The sequence below is a fragment of the Podarcis erhardii genome, assembly GCF_964252035.2.
Source record: "Podarcis erhardii genome assembly, chromosome: 9".
Taxonomy (NCBI): Eukaryota; Metazoa; Chordata; class Lepidosauria; order Squamata; family Lacertidae; genus Podarcis; species Podarcis erhardii.
In genome coordinates, this window is record NC_138512.1 from 78,816,485 (window position 1) to 78,837,442 (window position 20,958).

General features: G+C 45.6%; 1 protein-coding gene across 1 annotated transcript in view; it reads left to right on the forward strand.

The window, feature by feature from the left end:
* Positions 1 to 20,958, forward strand: part of ATP6V1B1 (ATPase H+ transporting V1 subunit B1) — a 72,929-nt gene that overhangs the window by 5,586 nt on the left and 46,385 nt on the right. The window contains exon 2 of the mRNA XM_081876992.1: positions 14,598 to 14,653. Within this exon, the coding sequence (XP_081733118.1) occupies positions 14,598 to 14,653 (56 nt within the window). The remainder of the gene's footprint in view (positions 1 to 14,597; positions 14,654 to 20,958) is intronic.

The window sequence follows — 20,958 nt, forward strand, 5'->3', positions numbered from 1 at the left end:
GAAGGTAAACGGCATTTCCGTGTGCTGCTCTGGTTCGCCAGATGTGGCTTAGTCATGCTAGCCGCATGACCCGGAAGCTGTACGCCGGCTCCCTCGGCCAATAAAGCGAGATGAGCACCGCAACCCCAGAGTCGGCCACGACTGGACCTAAGAGTCAGGGGCCCCTTTACCTTTAAGCCATATAGGGCATTATGATTCAGTGGTTCCCAATTAGGGGTCCCCGGAACGCACCCAGGGGGTCTGCAGCCCCATTCCTTGCCTTCCCCACCAACTGATTTTCGGCATTTTTGCACAGTAATATATATAAAAAATTGTGGTCTGTTCTTTTTTTTAGTATACCTAAAACCATTTGCTTGTTAGGGGCTACCCCACATTTTCTTCCAAAAATTGCTTTGCAGAGATAACTACCATAGAGTTATCAAACTTTTCAAAAGTAGGGGCTCTGTGGCTTGGCTTTTGAAAAAGAGGGGCTTCCTCAGTAATTAACTAATTGGGAACCACTGTTACGGGTCATAACCTAGGGTTGTAGTATTTCAAAAGGTGAAAATCCGGATGCAAAAGTTGTTTAGCTTTTTTTTGGCAAAGTTGTTGAGCTATTATATCTAGAGAGCACCATGGAATTGCCTATAGAACAGAACCAAAAAAAGCAGCAGCAAAAACTATGCCATTAAAAATTATCCCAACCTGTCCAATGCCTGGGGTAAGATATACGTTTTTACCTGGCACTGAAAATATGTTTGTTTGTTTTTTTAAAGCTTTTTAGTGCATTTTATAAACAGGGATCCTAGGAGTTATTTAAATGAGACAAATAAACAGACCACATTTCTTCTATGTCATTTGTACATCACAAAAATAGCACGATAAATTTGCAGTGATATCTACAACGTAACAGTTCCTTATTAGCGGTCAGTGTACAAGTTTTTGGTTCGTGGAAATGGTTTAAAGGAAAGCGATAACAGTAACAAAGGAGAAACAGGATGCAGCAGCGAGTTCCACAGATGAGCTATTATTTATTTCTTGAATTTATACGCCGCCCTATACCCGGAGGTCTCGGGGCGGTGCACAGAACTAGGCGTTTGCATGAAGAATTCCTTTCTTTTACCTGTCCTGACTCTGTCCTTTCCTCGGAGCCAAGTGCTGGGGAAGGGCCCCAATCCGTTACACGCACCCACCTCCCGCAGCTCAATGTCCGGAGGAAAGTTTTGCATCCCTGGAAACGCCGCCGTGAGCGCAACAAATTCTTTATTGCATTAAATATTTTTTTTGGGGGGGGGGGAAAGCTGGGATCTTCCTCTCTCCTTTTTTGGGGGGGGGCAGTCCAGCACATTTCGGTTCACGCTCGGGTAGAGCGGTCATTCTTTGCAACCTCCCCACCCCCCCTCCAAAAAAGGGGGGGGGAAATACCCCGTAGAGTCACATGACCGTGCAGGTGTGTATGGGAACCCTCTGCTGCGGGGTCCTAATTAGTGGCATAATGTGCAGCCCCCCCGCTGGGCCTTTCACAAGCTCCGCTCGGCTGGGACGGGCCGATGTGTTTGACAGCGCTGCGCGAAGTGACACATCGCACAATGAGCAGGTTGCGCCGGGGAGGGAGGCGGAGGAAAAGCGGAGCCACTAGGGACCATCGGGAAAGTTTTGGATGGCGAGCCGGGGAGGATGGAGATGTCTCTGGCGGTGATGGAGCACCCGCTTTGCAAGCGCAGAAATTCCTGGGTTCAGTCCCGCGCGGTGGCAACTCAGAGAGCTGCCAGTCAGAGTAGGCGGTATTCAGCTGCATATGGACCAACTCTTTTAATAATAATAATATTTTATTTAATAATAATAATATTTTATTTAATAATAATATTTTATAGTTAAAGCTATGGTTTTCCCAGGACGCGGGTGGCACTGTGGGTTAAACCACAGAGCCTAGGACTTGCTGATCAGAAAATCAGTGGTTCGAATCCCCGCAATGACGGGGTGAGCTCCCGTTGCTCAGTCCCTGCTCCTGCCAACCTAGCAGTTCGAAAGCACGTCAAAGTGCAAGTAGATAAATAGGTACCGCTCTGGCGGGAAGGTAAACGGCGTTACCGTGCACTGCTCTGGTTCGCCAGAAGCGGCTTAGTCATGTTGGCCACATGACCCGGAAGCTGTACGTCGGCTCCCTCGGCCAGTAAAGCGAGATGAGCACCGCAACCTCAGAGTCAGTCACGACTGGACCTAATGGGTCCCTTTACCTTTTATGGTTTTCCCAGTACAGTGGTACCTCGGGTTAAGAACTTAATTCGTTCTGGAGGTCTGTTCTTAACCTAAAACTGTTCTTAACCTGAAGCACCACTTTAGCTAATGGGGCCTCCTGCTGCCACCGCACGATTTCTGTTCTCATCCTGAAGCAAAGTTCTTAACCCAAGGTACTATTTCTGGGTTAGCGGATTCTGTAACCTGAAGTGTATGTAACCTGAAGCATATGTAACCCGAGGTACCACTGTAGTGATGTATGGAAGTGAGAGCTGGACCGTAAAGAAGGCTGATCGTCGAAGAATGGATGCTTTTGAATTATGGTGCTGGAGGAGACTCTTGAGAGTCCCATGGACTGCAAGAAGATCAAACCTCTCCATTCTTAAGGAAATCAGCCCTGAGTGCTCACTGGAAGGACAGATCCTGAAGCTGAGACTCCAATACTTTGGCCACCTCATGAGAAGAGAAGACTCCCTGGAAAAGACCCTGATGTTGGGAAAGATGGAGGGCCCAAGGAGAAGGGGACGACAGAGGACGAGATGGTGGGACAGTGTTCTCGAAGCTACCAGCATGAGTTTGACCAAACTGCGGGAGGCAGTGGAAGACAGGAGGGCCTGGCGTGCTCTGGTGCAGGGGGTCACAAAGAGGCGGACACGACTGAACAACTCAACAACAACAACAACAAGCCTGAAGCACCCATTTGCTAAAAGACAGTAAAATACAATATTAAAACAGCTGACAGGGAAAATGAGTAATGAAAGTCACTAAGGGCTTTAGATGCATGGAAAGCATGGAAAGAACAAAGAGGATGCAGGTTGGATGGCTGACTATCATGGATGCTTCAGCTGAGATTCCTGCAATGAAGGGGGTTGGACTTGATATCCCTTGGGGGTCCCTTCCAACTCTACAGTTCTATGGTTCTATGACTTATTAGGTGACTGAAAATAGAAAAGGCCACTCACCACCTACCTAGCATCTGAAGTTGGGGAGCCTGGGGAAGGAAGGAGGGTCCTTAAGAGATTAATATAAGAGGCTTAATTTAATTGTTGGCTTGCAATGGAGACAACTTTTCTGACCATCACTCAAAGCAACAGGAAATCCCCAAAGCATCAGACCTCAAGGATGAAGATGCAGAAACAATGTGAAAATACCATGCAGGTGATCAAATGGTCACCAGGCAGCAAGGAGCCCTTTGCGTTTCTCCCCAATAGGTCTTCTCATTGAAGGCAGCAAGATGCACCCCAGTGCCAGAGGGGGCAGGATTCTGCCCCCAGCCCATTGGAAGAGATGCAATTCATACATATAAGAGAAAAACCAAGGGTGTATTCAGGGATACAGCTGGAAGAAGAGTTAAACTCCTGTGGATCCTCACGCAGGCCTCAATTCTGGGATGGGTGGAGAGTAGCTCTTGATGCAACTCGTATATTTATTTGTTCAACACAGTTTTATAATGCTTTCCCAAAGTAATTGTGTGTATGTACACACATACACACACAGAGAGAGAGAGAGAGGGAGGGAGAGAGAGAGAACGCGCAATAATCAATAACTAACTAACTTCTTCCATATGACAGTTAAAACTAAGCTTAAATGTATGGGCTAATAATAATAATAATAATAACACCCCATCCATCTGGTTGTATTGCCTCAGCAGACCCTTAAGTTTCTTTTTCTTTTAATAATTCATCTCTATTGATTTAAAATATCATCTTACATATATATTACAAATAGTTACATCAAAATTAAGCTCAAAAATATAATAGAAAAAAGATAAAGAAAATAAAAATAAAATGCAAAGAAGAGTTAACAATAAGAAATGAATATTGGTTATAACATCCTGTCTTTTCTAATAAAGTCTTCTGAAAGAAACTTCCAATCATTCTCGATGTACTTTTTCTATTGCGTGGCAAGTCCCCTCCCCCATGTGAAATGAAGACACTGGACACATTATTTAAGGTTAATGGGCATAAAAAGGCCACAACTTTATTGATTACAGAATTGAAAGGTATTGGCCTTAGGCATTGGCTCCTATCGACTACCCGGCATGGAGACCAGGAAGGGTTATCCACAAGCCGTGGGAGTCCTGTTGAAGTACGCCAACTAGGATCCCACGGGTGTCACCGCTCGGGGGCGTGCCGGAGGCCCTTACCTCCCTAGGTTTCGGACAAGGTCCCGCCCCGCGGAGTCCTTTACCGGACTACCCTTTCCATTGGGGGAAGGTGATGGCGCTTCCTTCCCCCATTCATTTGCACAACAATTAACCCCTGCCAATGCCTAACCGCCAATACAGCAGAAGTTGTGACGTTTGCTACGAGGTAGGCGAAAAAAACAAAAGGCTCGAAGTGCGCCAAATTGGAAAAATTCCTACCAGGCCCCTTGCGGCGACCAACCGGAGTCCATAGCAAGGTCAAGGCTAGCTAAGCCTAAAGGGTGGGGGGATGGGAAAACCGCTCGGCTGGAAAGGGGAAAGAGGGCGGTCCCCGGGCGTGCCTGGCCTTAGATAGGCTAGGCCCCGCCTCCCCGGCCCGCCGCGTGTGGGGGGGGGATTAGCCCGCAACCCTCTCTCCTCCCAGGTCGGAAATAGCTTTCTCTTAATTTTATCGCACAGTTTGTTTTATAGCTTTTCCTGTATATTTATCTAGTATATTTATTCCATTTGTTTATTATATACAAATATCATTCAGTTCTGCTAGGATAATGTCATTTTTACAATATAATCTTATATATTCTTTGAATAGTCTCCATTCTCTGAATATTTTTTGATTTGGGGTCCTCTGACTTTTCCGGTCAGCTTTGCTAATTGAAAGAACTCTAGCATGAGTGATTGCCAATCTATTATTGTGGGTGTTGTTTCACATTTCCAACTTCTGGCTATCAGTATTCTTGCAGCCATAACTGAATACAGGCCCTTAAGTTTCTAAGTCTTGTCAGGACAGAATAGTGCCAGGATCAGATAGTAAAACTGTTCCTGGGCTGCATGGCCCTTTAAGAACACCAGGAGAGCCGGCTGGATCCATTCAGTAGCCCATACCTAGCCCAGAATCCTGTTCTTGCAATGGCCAACCTGATGCTATAAATTTGTCTAATCCTCTTTTCAAGCCATCTAGGTCACTGCACTCAGTGGCAGGGAGTTCCATAGTTGAACTCTTCTCTGTGTGAATAATAAATCCTTTGTGTCCTAAATCTTCCAATCTTCAGCTTCATTGAATGTCCACAAGTTCCAGCATTAGGACAGGAACAAAAACAATTTTCTCTCACCATTCTCCTTCTATGCCATGCGTAATTTCATGAATTTATAGCATCTTGCCTCTTCGAAACAGAGAAGCCCCTGAACAGCCTTGCTCCAAGAAAGAAGCCATAGGGTTGCCATATTTCAAAAAGTGAAAGTCCAGACACAAAAGATGTTGAACTTTGCTTTTGGGGCCAAAGTTGTTGAGTTTTGTTTGCAAAATCTCCCCATCCCCCCCAAAAGAGAAAGATAATGTTTTTGAGTAAATTTTAAGGAAATTCACCAAAACCGACATTTCCGACGTGGGTTTCCATACGTCTGGATTTCCCCAAACATTTAAGTGATTTCTGATCACTGTTTCCAACGGCCGAATCCCTGCAAGGTCTGGGAAATTCTGGACACATGGCAAGCCTAAATAACAACCATGGAAAGAGGTGGCGTCCAAGACCCTCCTAGAGACCCTCCTCTCCTCCTGCCTCTGAATAAATGAAACCTCCGCAGGCTGAATACCAGCTAATTCATGGCGAAGGCTGCAAGGCCGTTCAGCATAAGCATCTCGGGTTCCAGGCAGATGAAGTGTCCTTAAGCCCCCTTGAAATCCATGGTGCTTAAGTGCATTTGTATCATTCTCAAGAAGCGGCGTTGACAGAAAACATCCCCTCCAACTTTGGGCAGGAGAGACGACGGTGCTTGTTTTGCTCTCGATAGACAAGGGTATTCCAATATGGTAGCAACTAAAGGAGAGCAGTCGGGAAAGGAGCGCAGAGCAGCCATTTTTGTGGGATGCCCGGAGTACGGAAGGACAAACCTGTCCATTCTGGTTGCCTTAATTTTTTCACAGTCATCAATTCAGCTCTCCACCCTTTCGCATCAGTTTATGAATTCAATCATCCCTGATGCAGATCAACACTGTGAATTTTATCTCACGCACAAACATTTTTGTACACAGTCTTGCACAATGTAGACATTTTTGCAATGCTGCTTCCCCTCCTTTACCAATATAAGCAGTTATATGCACACTAATACCTGCATTTTTTAATACGATGCATTAGTCAGACGGGGAATTGCATTGCAAAATTCAAGAAAGTGCGAATTTTACAGGATGGCTGTGTTTCAGGTTATCGTTTCTGGAAGAGCAAATTTGTTCAATTCTCTTTTAAGAACTGAACTTCTCCTCCACTGATTCAGAAAGTGCATTGATCTACCACAAAATGTCTTGCGCTTTTACTGCCTGTAAATACTTCACTGCCAAAAAAAAGAAGGCGAGAGATCCAGAATTCAGAAATTCAGTACGGTTTTGTGACCTGGTTTGCAAACCAGGCCACCAAAGTCAACCTTTATTCCCAGCCCCTTAATCAACTCAAAATTTCAGTTGATTAACTGAAGCCATTTTAGCTCTCCTGATAATGGAAACTTTTTGTTTGACGAGGAGTGATAGGTTCGAGAGCACCCAAAGATCACCTGCACGGAAGTTTTGGGGATATGCAGAATTATTTAAAGTTGACTGTTGTTGTTGTTTAGTCGTTTAGTCGTGTCCGACTCTTCGTGACCCCATGGACCAGAGCACACCAGGCACTCCTGTCTTCCACTGCCTCCCGCAGTTTGGTCAAACTCATGCTGATAGCTTCAAGAACACTGTCCAACCATCTCATCCTCTGTCGTCCCCTTCTCCTTGGGCCCTCCATCTTTCCCAACATCAGGGTCTTTTCCAGGGAGTCTTCTCTTCTCATGAGGTGGCCAAAGTATTGGAGCCGCAGCTTCAGGATCTGTCCTTCCAGTGAGCACTCAGGGCTGATTTCCTTCAGAATGGAGAGGTTGGATCTTCTTGCAGTCCATGGGACTCTCAAGAGTCTCCTCCAGCACCAGAATTCAAAAGCATCCATTCTTCGGTGATCAGCATTCTTTATGGTCCAGCTCTCACTTCCATACATCACTACTGGGAAAACCATAGCTTTAACTATACGGACCTTTGTTGGCAAGGTGATGTCTCTGCTTTTTAAGATGCTGTCTAAGTTTGTCATTGCTTTTCTCCCAAGAAGCAGGCGTCTCTTAATTTCATGGCTGCTGTCACCATCTGCAGTGATCATGGAGCCTAAGAAAGTCAAATCTCTCACTGTCTCCATTTCTTCCCCTTCTATTTGCCAGGAGGTGATGGGCCCAGTGGCCATGATCGTTTTTTTGATGTTGAGCTTCAGACCATATTTTGCGCTCTCCTCTTTCACCCTCATTAAAAGGTTCTTTAATTCCTCCTCACTTTCTGCCATCAAGGTTGTGTCATCTGTATATCTGAGGTTGTTGATATTTCTTCAATCTTAATTCCGGCTAGGGATTCATCCAGCCCAGCCTTACGCATGATGAAATCTGCATATAAGTTAAATAATCAGGGAGACAATATACAGCTGGTTCAAAAACCAGGCAACGAATCAAGTAACAGCAGGTTAAAATCACCAAGTGGCCTGAATTATGTGGCCCTCTCCAGAAAAAAAGGGGACGAAGAGTCCGGGTGCCCCTGCTGAAAGCACAAAGAGATGTTCTCTGGCCTAGAGGGAAGCCTGAACTTTGCAGAGGACCCCTTAGGCTTGTTTGAGAAGGGGGGACCGACCCAACAGATGCCGGGGAAGGAGAGGGGGGGCTGGCGGAGTGGAAGCAATTAGCGACTTGGTGTCATTGGGCTGGTTGCCCCCTTTGTCAGCACGGTCAATTTCCTTTGCTCCCTGCTCTGCCCCCCTCGCCTCTCCCTCCCGCCCCATGGGAGTTAATCGGACACAATGGTCAGGGTTAATTCAGATTGTCAAGGATGGGAGCTGTGAATTTCAGGGAGGAGGAGGGCGGGCAGAGGGCAGCCTCCGGGGGGGGGGGAGAAAAAACACCCCGCGCGCACACACACATTTTCCTTTTTTAATTTTTTTTATGGCATCCACAATTGAGCCCAACAGCTTTGGAGACACCTTTTCCCCTCTCCCCCTGACTCCCTTCACCTCTGCCAAGGAAGCCCACGGCCCACCCACTCTGCAGCCCCCAGGAAGCCTCAAATCCTCTTTTTCTTTTTCGCAGCGGCTCAAGCCCTTAATGATCTGAATTGGTGCTTTCCGGTGGGGCTGGGGGGGGGCCTTCTCCCCACCTCATTTTCCTGCTTTAAAATGGAAAATGGAAAATCTTCCTTCTGCAAAATCCAGCCCGGTGGGCATTTCCGTCTCGCGACTTTGTCTCCCATGGAGAAGAGCGGTTCTCCCTCTGAACATTTGCTGGGTGGGGATTTGAATTGGGCCGTGAAGTCCCGTTGCTATGGCTTATCTGCTTTGGGTTTATTTGGCCAACACTTATAAACCGCTTGCTCCAAAGAGAGGGAGGGAAAATAATATCCTCCAAGCTGCCTGTCATTCATATCATGATTATATTTATTTATAGCCTGTCTTTTCCCCAGACTCAAGGTGGCTTACACAAGTTAAATAAATAAATAAATAAATAAATAAATAAAATAAATAAATAAATAAAATAAAATAAAATAAAATAAAATAAAATAAAATAAAATAAAATGCAAGAAGTTTAAAAACTTATAGAAGGTAGTAATTAAAAAGTAATTAAATTTGAATAGTTAAAACAAGATTTTAAAAAACCAAATCTATTAAAATACAGATAATAAAAACAGCACAGCACTATTATTATTATTATTAATATGAATAGCATTAATGTAATTAATTGAATTTGTATAGTGCCCTTCATGTGTAGATCAACCTTTTCCTTTAAATCACTGTCAGTTCCCAAAGGAAATTGTCTTCTCCTGCTGGTGGAAAGACAACAAGGAGATTCAATTATATACAAATCTTCAATTATATATAAAACATGACTGAAACGCACAAACCAATTTTTAAAAAACAAACAAACAAAATTTGCATTGTTAAAAATATCAGTAAATCATTTAAAAGAAGCTTTAATTAAATCATCCTGTCTGGATAGGATTCCAGGAACAGGAAAACTTTCAGCCGGTGTCTAAAACAGCACAACAACAACAACAACAACAACAATTTTATTGTTTGTACCCCACCCATCTGCCTGGGTTTCCCCAGCCATTCTGGACGGCTTCAAGCAGATACAAGAACACAATAAAACATCATTATATTAAAAACTATACAGGGCTGCCCTCACATGTCTTCTAAAAGTTTTATAGTTATTTTTAGGGTTGCCCTACCTTGAAGAGCAAAAAAGAGGGCAGTCTGGGCTGCTGCCCGCCTGAGACAGGGACAGAGGTGTGCCTTTCCCCCTAGCTTAGGCTGGCAGTGGCTGCAACGTGCAGAGCAGCCCAAGCCCAACTCCCCCCCCCCAAAAAAACCTTGACATTTCCTTTAAAATGTAAAAATTCACCCAGATGGGCATGTTGGCCCTCCCAAAAGAGGACATGTCTGGATTTTCCCGGACGTATGGCAACCCCATCTCCTTGACATCTGATGGGAGAGTGTTCCACAGGGCCGGTGCCACCACCAAGAAGGTCTTTGAAGATGCTCGAACTCAGGACGCAAGGGAGAAACGTGCTAAGAGGAAGGCATGCTTGGCAAATCCACACCGTGATCAACTCCTGCCCGGAAACCAATGTCCCCACTGTGGAAGGATGTGTGGATCCAGAATTGGCCTCCACAGTCACTTACAGACTCATTGTTAAAACCGTGTTTATGGAAGAGGTTAAGGGGTGATATGATAGCCATGTTCAAATATATAAAAGGATGTCACATAGAGGAGGGAGAAAGGTTCTTTTCTGCTGCTCCAGAGAAGCGGACACGGAGCAATGGCTCCAAACTACAAGAAAGAAGATTCCACCTAAACATTATGAAGAACTTCCTGACAGTAAGAGCTGTTCGACAGTGGAATTTGCTGCCAAGGAGTGTGGTGGAGTCTCCTTCTTTGGAGGTCTTTAAGCAGAGGCTTGACAACCATATGTCAGGAGTGCTCTGATGGTGTTTCCTGCTTGGCAGGGGGTTGGACTCGATGGCCCTTGTGGTCTCTTCCAACTCTGTGATTCTATGATTCTATGATTCTATGAAGACAATCTTACTCAGCTACAACGGATCGCCAAAGAAGAAGAAGAATGCTGGAATCTCAACTCAGGCATCAGATGGCCATCCAACCTCTGCTTAAAAACCTTCAAGGAAGGAGAGTCCACCCCCCCACCCCCCCAAGGGAGACCGTTCCACTGAGTTGGGTGTGAGCAGGGAAGTGGCAAATTTTGCAGATGCTCCCAGATTGCTCAGGGCTGCTAAAACCCAAAGAGATTACAAAGGTCTCCAAGAGGAGCTCTCCAAATGGAGAGCTGTTCTTGTGCCAGATAGAAATGGAAAAAAAGAGTTGGGTGGATCCATCCCCTCTTTCATCTCAGGGGTTAATGATGATAATGATAATGATAACGATAATAGCCCTGTGTCCCAGAAATTCCTCTGGCCTCTGGGGACTTTCCGGGGAGGCGTGTTTTCTCGGGCAGCTTCCCCCCCCCCTTCCGTCCGCCCGCGTCTCGCAGCCTCAGCCCCATTAGGCCTGACACGTACAGCCACCATTTCTGTAAAGGTCGTAACCTGCTCAGTGGGGCTCAGCAAGGCCAGGTTCCTTGAGCTCACACATCTGCGCGCTGGAGCCTAGACTGCCCCGCAGAGAGGGGGCCAGAGGCCAGGAGGGCGGAGGGCCCGGGAGGATCCCACATGCGCTTTTGGGGTGACGCATTTTCCCTGGCGCTTCTGGAGGAAGGGCTTTGCTTCTCTCCCTCCCATAAATAAACAGAGAGTGTGGCCTCTCTGGATTATTATCTATATTTCTATTTCTATTTTTTCTATTTTTTCTATTTTTTCTATTTTTTCTATTATTTCTTCGATTTCTATTATTTCTATTATTTCTATTTCTATTTCTATTATTTCTATTTCTATTATTTCTATTTCTATTGTTTCTGTTTCTGTTTCTGTTTCTGTTTCTGTTTCTGTTTCTGTTTCTGTTTCTGTTTCTGTTTCTATTTCTATTATTTCCGTTTGTGGAAAGTTCTCCCCAGGAAAGTTCACTGGGCGCCTTCACTATACACCTTTAGGCACCATGCAAAAACATTCCTTTTTAACCAGGCCTTTACCTTTACCTTGCCTGACTTTATTTACATCCTATACCCTTTTTAAAATGCTGGCTCTTTTGGGGGGGGGGTGTTATTGGGTTCTTGTTTTTGTTTTGATTTTATGTACAGTGGTACCTCTGGTTAAGAACGTAATTTGTTCCGGAGGTCCGTTCTTAACCTGAAACTGTTCTTAACCTGAAGTACCACTTTAGCTAAGGGGTCCTCCCACCGCTGTCGCGCCACTGGAGCACGATATACAGTATTTTTCGCTCTATAAGACGCACCAGACCACAAGACGCACCTAGTTTTTGGAGGAGGAAAACAAGAAAAAAAATATTCTGAATCTCAGAAGCCGGAACAGCAAGAGGGATCGCTGCGCAGTGAAAGCAGCAATCCCTCTTGCTGTTCTGGCTTCTGTGATAGCTGCGCAGCCTGCATTTGCTCCATAAGACGCACACACATTCCCCCTTACTTTTTAGGAGGGAAAAAGTGAGTCTTATAGAGCAAAAATACGGTATATAATGGGATATATATATATATAATATTAATAGTAAGTTATTATTTATATGGGTGGCACTGACAAATTAAAAACACAGTGAAACATCGAACCAAAGTGACTAACAAATTTAATAGGGTAATACAGTGGTACCTCTGGATGCGAACGGGATTCATTCTGGAGCTCCGTTTGCATGCAGAAGCGAACGCAACCCGCGCCCGCGCATGCACGGATCGCGATTTGCTGCTTCTGCATATGCGCATGATGTCGTTTTGACCGTCTGCACATGCACAAGCGGCGAAACCTGGAAGTAATGCGCTCCGTTACTTACTGCCGGGTTGCCGCAGCAGACAACCCGAAAATACTTATCCCGATCTACTTCAACCCGAGGTATGACTGTAAATAAACAGCCTCAGCACCGGCCCTCTCCTTAAAGGGCCACAGCACCATGTGCCCCATCCTGCGCCCACATTCCACCGCCACAGATGCCCCCCACAACCCCCGCCATTGGCCAAATTGCCTAATGTGTAATTAACGTGGGATTAGCACTCCTCAACGTCCCCCCCCCAACACACACAAATTCCTCTCTGCGCTGAGGACTCTGGTGACATCATTTGCAGTGACAGTGGAGTGACTGGGTGAGAGATTAGCTGCGCACGCTTCAAAATGTCACCGTGCGCCTTCTGCTGCGGCAAATCGAGAGGAGCGGCCTTCGGTCGCAAGAGCCCCATCGCGGTTCAGCTTGGAAAGTCACCGGATAGGAAGCAAACGGTGTCAATAAATAAGCAAGGGATCTTGTCTTTTTTTGTGGGGGTTTCCTTCCGGGAACTGGAAGGTGGGCAAAGCTCGATCAAAACGGGTTTGCTTGCAGCAGCTGTGCCTGTGTGTCATCTAGGGCAGGGGTCAGCAAGACTTGCCAGGCATGGGCCGGATCACTCCCACGGAGATCCAACGTGGGCCGGGCCAGCACAGTGCAACGCCGGAAATAGCTTCTGCGCATGCCCAGACGCCAAAAATCACGCATGCACAGAAGTGATTTCCGGCGTCTGGGCATGTGCAGAAGCAATTTTCTGTGTCTGGACATGCACAGAAATGATTTCCGGCATCTGGGCATGTGCAGAAGTGATTTTTGGTGTCTGGGCATGTTCAGTTGCAATTTCTGGCATCTGGGCATGCGCAGAAGTGATTTCTGGTGTCTGGGCATGTGCAGAAGCAATTTCCAGCATCTGCACATGCGCAGAAGTGATTTCTGGTGTCTGGGCATGTGCAGAAGTGATTTCTGTCATCTGGGCATGCGCAGAAGTGATTTCTGGTGTCTGGGCATGCGCAGAAGAAATTTCCGGCATCTGGGCATGCGCAGGAGCAATTTCTGGGATCTGGGCATGTGCAGAAGCAATTTCCGGTGTCTGGGCATGCGCAGAAGCGATTTCCGGAGCCACGGAAGAGAGTCCCCGTGCTGCGCTGGGGACTCGCCAAGTGGGTAGCTCTGTTCGGGGGCGGCTCGGGGGCCGGTTAAACGGCCTCCGTGGGCCACAGGCTGGGCCACAGGTGGGGGTGGGCTGCCCCTGGTGTCACCACTTTGTGGGGTGACAAAATGCTGTGCGGCACTCACCGCGGGGCCTGCAGCGCGCCCGAGCCACACATCTCTCCTGGGAGTCACGTGGTGGCTTGGGCACCCGCAGGCTCCACAATGCCCCAGACAGTTCACCCACCGCCTCCCCCCCAGCTGTAGGGTGGCTGAGTGGGAGGAGGCAGGCAGATTCCTTGGAGGCCCCACGGTGCGTTCTGCCCCAGCTGGCTGTGGGATGTGAAACACAAGAGCAGTCAAGTACAACATTTCTAGAGTGAACATGTTTACACATGGGGAGGAATGTTTGTCCAGCCAGCAGGAAAACTTCCTGTTTCCTTCTGGGCTGGGACAGACTTCCTCTGCATGTGACTAGAGGTGGGCGTGGCCTCACCTGTGCAGGTAATGACAAAAGCACAGGGCAGCCATCTCTCTCTGTGTGACTACATGCATCAAAGAAGCAACATCTGCTTAGCCAAAAATGCTCTCTTGGCCTTCAGCCAAGAGAGGACAAAGGGACTGTCTCCTTATGAGATAGTTTCCAGGTGTATGTTACTTTTCTAAGCTTAGTCTGCCTTCTGGGATCCGATTGTGAACAGAATGATGTGCGAGTAAACCTTTTTATACTTTTATAGAAGACTGTGTCGTGTCTTATCTTTTATGAGGGGAAAATACCAGAACAGTTATTATAGAGGCTTTAGTGAGCCTGAGCAAACACATCCGCTGCAAGTTTAAAAAGGGGAATGTTACTCTGCTAAATTGTGAACTTGTTAACACAAGTTGGAAATGCTATAATCAGACAATATATCCTCTCCTGCATCCCTGAACATTCCCACACTGGCCCCACCCACAGCTGGCTCAGAGCAGGTGCGCCGCCCCAGGTGCCCAATTGGCTTGCTCCGCCGCTGCCTGACACAGCTACTTTTTTTATTCCCCTCCCCCAATCTGTGCATGTTTTCCTTCCTCTCCGGACGTCCCCATAATTCTCTCTTCCTCCACATTCTCTCCACAGCCTACTGGACCGTGAGTGGCGTGAATGGACCGCTGGTTGTCCTGGACAATGTTAAGGTATGAGACCCTTGCCTTTCAAATGCCATTTGAGATAAATATATGGATATGGTAGGGACGCGGGTGGCGCTGTCGTCTAAACCACTGAGCCTCTTGGGCTTGCCGATCGGAAGGTCGGCGGTTTGAATCCCCGAGACGGGGTGAGCTTCGGTTGCTCTGTCCCAGCTCCTGCCAACCTAGCAGTTCAAAAGCACACCAGTGCAAGTAGATAAATAGGTACCGCTGTTGCGGGAAGCTAAACAGCGTTTCCATGCGCTCTGGCACTTGGCACGGTATCCCGTAGCACCAGAAGCAGTTTAGTCATGTTGGCCACATGACCCAGAAAGTTGTCTGTGGACAAACGCCGGCTCCCCTGGCCCAAAAAATGAAATGAGTGCCGCAAACCCATAGTCGCCTTCGACTGAACGTAACCATCCAGGGGTCCTTTACCTTTTACCTTTATGGATATGATGAGAGAGAGAGAGAGGGGTGATTCATATTTATTAATCACTTTACACAATGACTCAGTGCAACTTGCCATTGCTAAAACCAATTACGATAAGCACCATCAATAAAAACTTATTGATTAATGCATGGGGGAAAACTTGCAGCAACAACACACACACATGCACCTATACCAACAAAAGGAAAGTCCTACAGAGCTCACCCTCAAGAGGGTTGCAAATACTCACAAACCATAGAATTGTAGAGTTAAAGGGACCTCAAGATTCGTCTAGTCTAACCCCCTGCAATGCCGTTGTCCTCTCTATATTGTTTTAGATACCTGCTGATAACTTTTAAATTATTGGGGGGCCACCAGGTGGCGCGTTGGAAGATGGCCGACAATAACATCTCTCTGACCCATACGAGGTAATTAAGGGGCTGCTATGGGAAGTATGCAGCCTTCCCACCCCCCCAGGAGATGGGGGGCACTGCCTTGTCAGCGGTGTTCACAATGCACCCCCTGATCCGAGAGATGGGGGTGCTGAACACTTGGCACGAGCCCTCGGTGAAGTCAGCTCTTCCTGACGCCGATTCCAATTAGCGCGTGCTGGTTGCTTCAGCTCGGAATTCTAATTGGAAACATACGATTGGAAATGAAGCTGAAGCACATACATCAAGTAATGCTCGAGAGATAAGACTGCTGATTAATGGATCTCTGTGACCGGGAGTGACGGATGGATAAGTAAATCTTCTGATGAATCACTACTAAGAGACTGTATGTTTGGAACGAAGGGGGGGGTGGAGGAAAAAACCCTTTTTTTCTTTACACGATGTGATATTAATAACCCTTCACCCCAGAAAGAAACAAGATCGTCGCGTTTTTATTAATCATAAGCAGGATTTTAAGAACTGCGTGGGGAAGGATTACAACAGGAGAGAAGACTGGTGAACGGTGAGAAAGAGGAAAATTTTTATGACGCAGTTAAAAAATGGCGTCTCACCAAGACAGGCTTGCCGGAGAAAGAAGGACAGGGGGGAGGAGAATCAGGATCGTTCAAAAGAGAAGGAGTGCTGGAATGTAAGTTTGACCAACAGAGCCCCCTGATTTGTCCAATTTATTTGGCCAGCCTGAGAAAAAATAAAGGACAGACCGAAGGTTAACTTTGTTTATGGAAGTGTTGAACCGAGGCTGTCCCGGAACGAGATAGTTTGTGAAGAGTACAAAACCCACACAGAGACGCCAGTTTTCAGTCTGCTTGTGAGAATCACCAGAGATTGCAAAGAAAGGAATATATGATAACAACAAGATGAGAAAGAAAGTAATAAAGGACTATCCGGATAGAACTGGATAGAACTGTCTAATTAAAGCAGTAAAATATGTGATGCCTGGAGCTATCCAGAATTTTGGACTCGTGCGGAGCTTGATGTATGGGTACCCTCAAAAAAAAAAATTTTGGCTGTATAATTTGGAACTAATGTGATTTGAATAATGTGATGTGATTGGCCTGTTAATAAAAATTATTTTTTAAAAAAGAAGATAACTTTTAAATTATTACTTCAGCAAGCCTGCCCAGTCACATAACTGAGTTACTTATATTCCTTAAAAAAGTTCTATTGATTTCTGTCTGAGTTTTCATCATAATAATTTTATGTATATTCATTTTTTATTTATTTTTCTTGTCGTTTTAAAAATACTTGTTTGTATCCAGACATCCTCTTTATTGCGCATTCCTAATGATGGATTGGAATGTGGGTGGCGCTGTGGGTTAAACCACTGAGCCTAGGACTTGCCAATCAGAAGGTCAGTGGTTCAAATCCCCATGACGGGGTGAGCTCCCGTTGCTCGGTCCCTGCTCCTGCCAACCTAGCAGTTCGAAAGGTTGAACTGCTAGGCGAACCAGAGCAGTGCACAGAAACGCCGTTTACCTTCCTGCTGGAGCGGTACCTATTTATCTACTTGCACTTTGACGTGCTTTCAAACTGCTAGGTTGGCAGGAGCAGGGACCGAGCAACGGGAGCTCACCCCGTCGCGGGGATTCGAACCACTGACCTTCTGATCGGCATATATTCAACAACAAAAACCAGCGACAATTTGTTATTGACAAAGGACAGCTGGACATAGAAAGGGCCCCATCCTCATCAAACCTAAATCCGGCCCTGCGTGGCCCCTAAGTTACTACTGAAATCCTGCATGCTTTTAAACCGCAAGTGTTCTGATTTAATCTTTGTCCAGCTATGGATCGCAGATTTCCCCTCCAGAGGGCAATAATGTCATAACACCAAGAAAGCCTTGCAACACAACTAACAAAGCGGAATTGTGTGTGGACGGTGCAGTATAACCCCCCCACACACAAATAATAATAATAATAATAATAATAATAATAATAATAATAATAATAATAATAATTTATTATTTGTACCCCGCCCATCTGGCTGGGTTTCCCCAGCCACTCTGGGCGGCTTCCATAAAAACCAAAAATACACTAAAATATCACAGATTAAAAACTTCCCTGAACAGGGCTGCTTTAAGATGTCTTCTGAATGTCAGGTAGTTGTTTATCTCTTTGACATCTGGTGGGAGTGCGTTCCACAGGGCAGGCACCACTACCGAGAAGGCCCTCTGCCTGGTTCCCTGTAGCTTTGCTTCTCGCAATGAGGGAACCGCCAGAAGGCCCTCGGCGCTGGACCTCAGTGTCCGGGCAGAATGATGGAGGTGGAGACGCTCCTTCAGGTATACTGGACCGAGGCCGTTTAGGGCTTTAAAGGTCAACACCAGCACTTTGCATGTTGCAGAAAACACCACCAGCCCCTCATTGTTTAAAACCCTACTGGTGCTAAGCTCTGGGTGTATAGCTGCAGGGGCTTCCCTCAGAGCAGAATAATTTTCCACTGGGATAAAGTGGGAATCTAGCCCTCTTGTCCCCCTCCCCACCAAAAAAGGAAGCCTGGTTTCTGTAGTGATCTCAGCCAGGTCTGTTGGACACAATCTGGGCTTTACCTGTATTTTAAGAAGGCAAAAAAACACATTGGTTTGAAAGACTGACCTCTAGTGACCAAAGACAGGCATGCCTCATCAAGGGAAGGAAAAGTTGCATTTTAATGGACCAACTGGCAATTCGATAAAGCTTAATTATTTGGGGGGGGGAGTAAAAAATGGGGGAATGTTGTATATTGATCATCATCATCACCATCAATTTGTATATTGCTTTTCACGCTCAAAGCGGTTTGAAAAACTTGCATATAATTCGCAAACGGTTACAAGACATAAGAAATTTTAAATTCTTTGCAAACCGCTTTGAGGTTTTCTACAATCAAGCAGCACATAAATGTCATCAAATGGCTAATAATTAAATAATTTGTCATAAACAGCAGGCAAATGGAAACCTTTAATTATATGGGGTGGTTGCTGGAATCCAGACTTAGTTTGGGAGATGCACTATTTTTGCCTTTATTTTTGTCATCTTATTCTTAAGCTTTATTATGATTTATCCATAGACTGCTTAATGTTATTTTATAGTTATTCATACAGGATGTTTTCATTAGCCTGCTGTTTAAAGCTATTTAAGCAATGTGTGAATCGAAGCAGAGCCATCCTTCAAAATTCTCACCTCTCCAGTTTTTTGCAGTGCATTTCTTCAGCTAAGCAACATGTACCATAATGTCTCTGCAATGGTAAAGTGTGCATTTCAACACACACATATTTCCAGAAATAACATGCAGAGGTGCATTATTTTAGGGTCAATTGTGCTGCAGAAATGTGCGTATTGGGGTGATTTTATGCAAAGATGTGTATGTTACGAGAAATTTGTACCGAAATGCTGCTGAATTTTCACAAGGACTTGTTTAAACAAAAATTCGTGGACGAATGTGGAAACCATAGAATCAGAGAATGGTAGAGTTGGAAGGGACCCCCAAGGGCCATCTAGTCCAACCCCCTGCAATGCAGGAATCTTTGGCCCAAAGTGGGGCTCAAACTCCCAAGCCTGAGATTAAGAGACTTCTGCTCTACTGAGTGTGCTATGCGAAGAGCCAAACGTAGAAATGGGGAAGAAACTGAGATAAATCAAAATCAATATAATTAAACCATCTTTATCTATCATGGGAGCAATTTCCATAGTTTAACAATGAGCTGTGTAAACAAGTAAATGAGCACATGCAGAGTCCTGATTTATTTCTTCATAATTACTTAAATAATTAATTCACGTCCCTTCACTGAAATGCCACAGCGCAGTTTATGACATAGTGACATAATAAGAGAAACATTCCATACAAGCAGGTGTATTCAATTTAACTTAAAGCAGGTGCATTAAACTAATTTTAAGCTGAGTTGTTGTGCCTCGCCCTGGAATCACTTGGAATGAAGCGTGGACCAGAAATACATTAATAAATAGCATAATATCCATCCAATAAATAGCATAATATCCCATGACACCCATAAAACACAGGAGAATTCAAACCGTTATATAAATACATTCCACAATAAGCAGTGCATTGTTTTTAGTTTTTATTTTATTAATTACCCACTCTTCACCCGAGCAATTGAAAATACAACATTGAAAACAATTCTAAAAGCTTTCAAATACAAAAAATGCAACTGCAAAAAATCACATCTAACAAGAATAGCAATCACAGCAGTCTGATAAAAGTAGCAGAAGTCCTCCCAGTTGCTTATTTTTCTGACATTAATTCAAACTTGGGAATTCTCTATCCAATGCTGGACTTCGCTCAAAATTTCTTCCACTGGAAGATCTGGGTTCTTGTTTGTCCTGTTACCTCGCTTGCATCTCAATCTTTTTGTTTTCTGATTCAGACATAGCTCCCCTCCCCCCCCAACCCAGGCTTAACTGTTGTTGTTGTTTAGTTGTTTAGTCATGTCCGACTCTTCGTGACCCCCTGGACCAGAGCACGCCAGGCACTCCTGTCTTCCACTGCCTCCTGCAGTTAGGTCCAACTCATGTTTGTAGCTTCGAGAACACTGTCCAACCATCTCGTCCTCCGTCGCCCCCTTCTCCTTGTGCCCTCCATCTTTCCCAACATCAGGGTCTTTTCCAGGGAGTCTTCTCTTCTCATGAGGTAGCCAAAGTCTTGGAGCCTCAGCTTCAGGATCTGTCCTTCCAGTGAGCCCTCAGCGCTGATTTCCTTCAGAATGGAGAGGTTGGATCTTCTTGCAGTCCATGGGACTCTCAAGAGTCTCCTCCAGCACCAGAATTCAAAAGCATCCATTTTTCGGAGATCAGCCTTCTTGATGGTCCAGCTCTCACTTCCATACATCACTACAGTAGTACCTCGGGTTACATACAAACCCTGCCTGAACCCACTTCGAAATGTATCCAGATGGCCCCTATCCTCCAGAAACTCCTACCACTGCTCTGCCCACCACTCTCTCCACCACCTTGCCCAAGAAAGGGGCATTCATGTCCAGGTGGTCATGAAGAAGAAGGAGGAGGAGGAGGAGGAGGAGGAGGAGGAGGAGCAGGAGGAGGAGGAGGAGAAGAAGAAGAAGAAGAAGAAGAAGAAGAAGAAGAAGAAGAAGAAGAAGAAGAAGTTGTTTTATTTATACCCCGCCCTCCCCAGCCAAGACTGGGCTCAGGGCAGCCAACACCAAGTATAAAAACAATTGATTAAAATACAACTTAAAAACAAGATTAAAATACAACATTAAAATGAAGCCTCATTTCAATGGAAACTCAAATCAAAAACTTTTTGGGGATGAAAACATCAAATCTTCACCAAGGCTAACTATCCAGACTGGTCCTACGTGGGCCAGAAAAAAGCCAGGGAAGTCCCCAAATAGGAGTTCCATCACAGAAGGAGAAAGGAAAGAGGGGAAGGGTATCAAGTTGATTCCAAGCCAAAAGCCAGGCAGAACAATTATTGCCAAC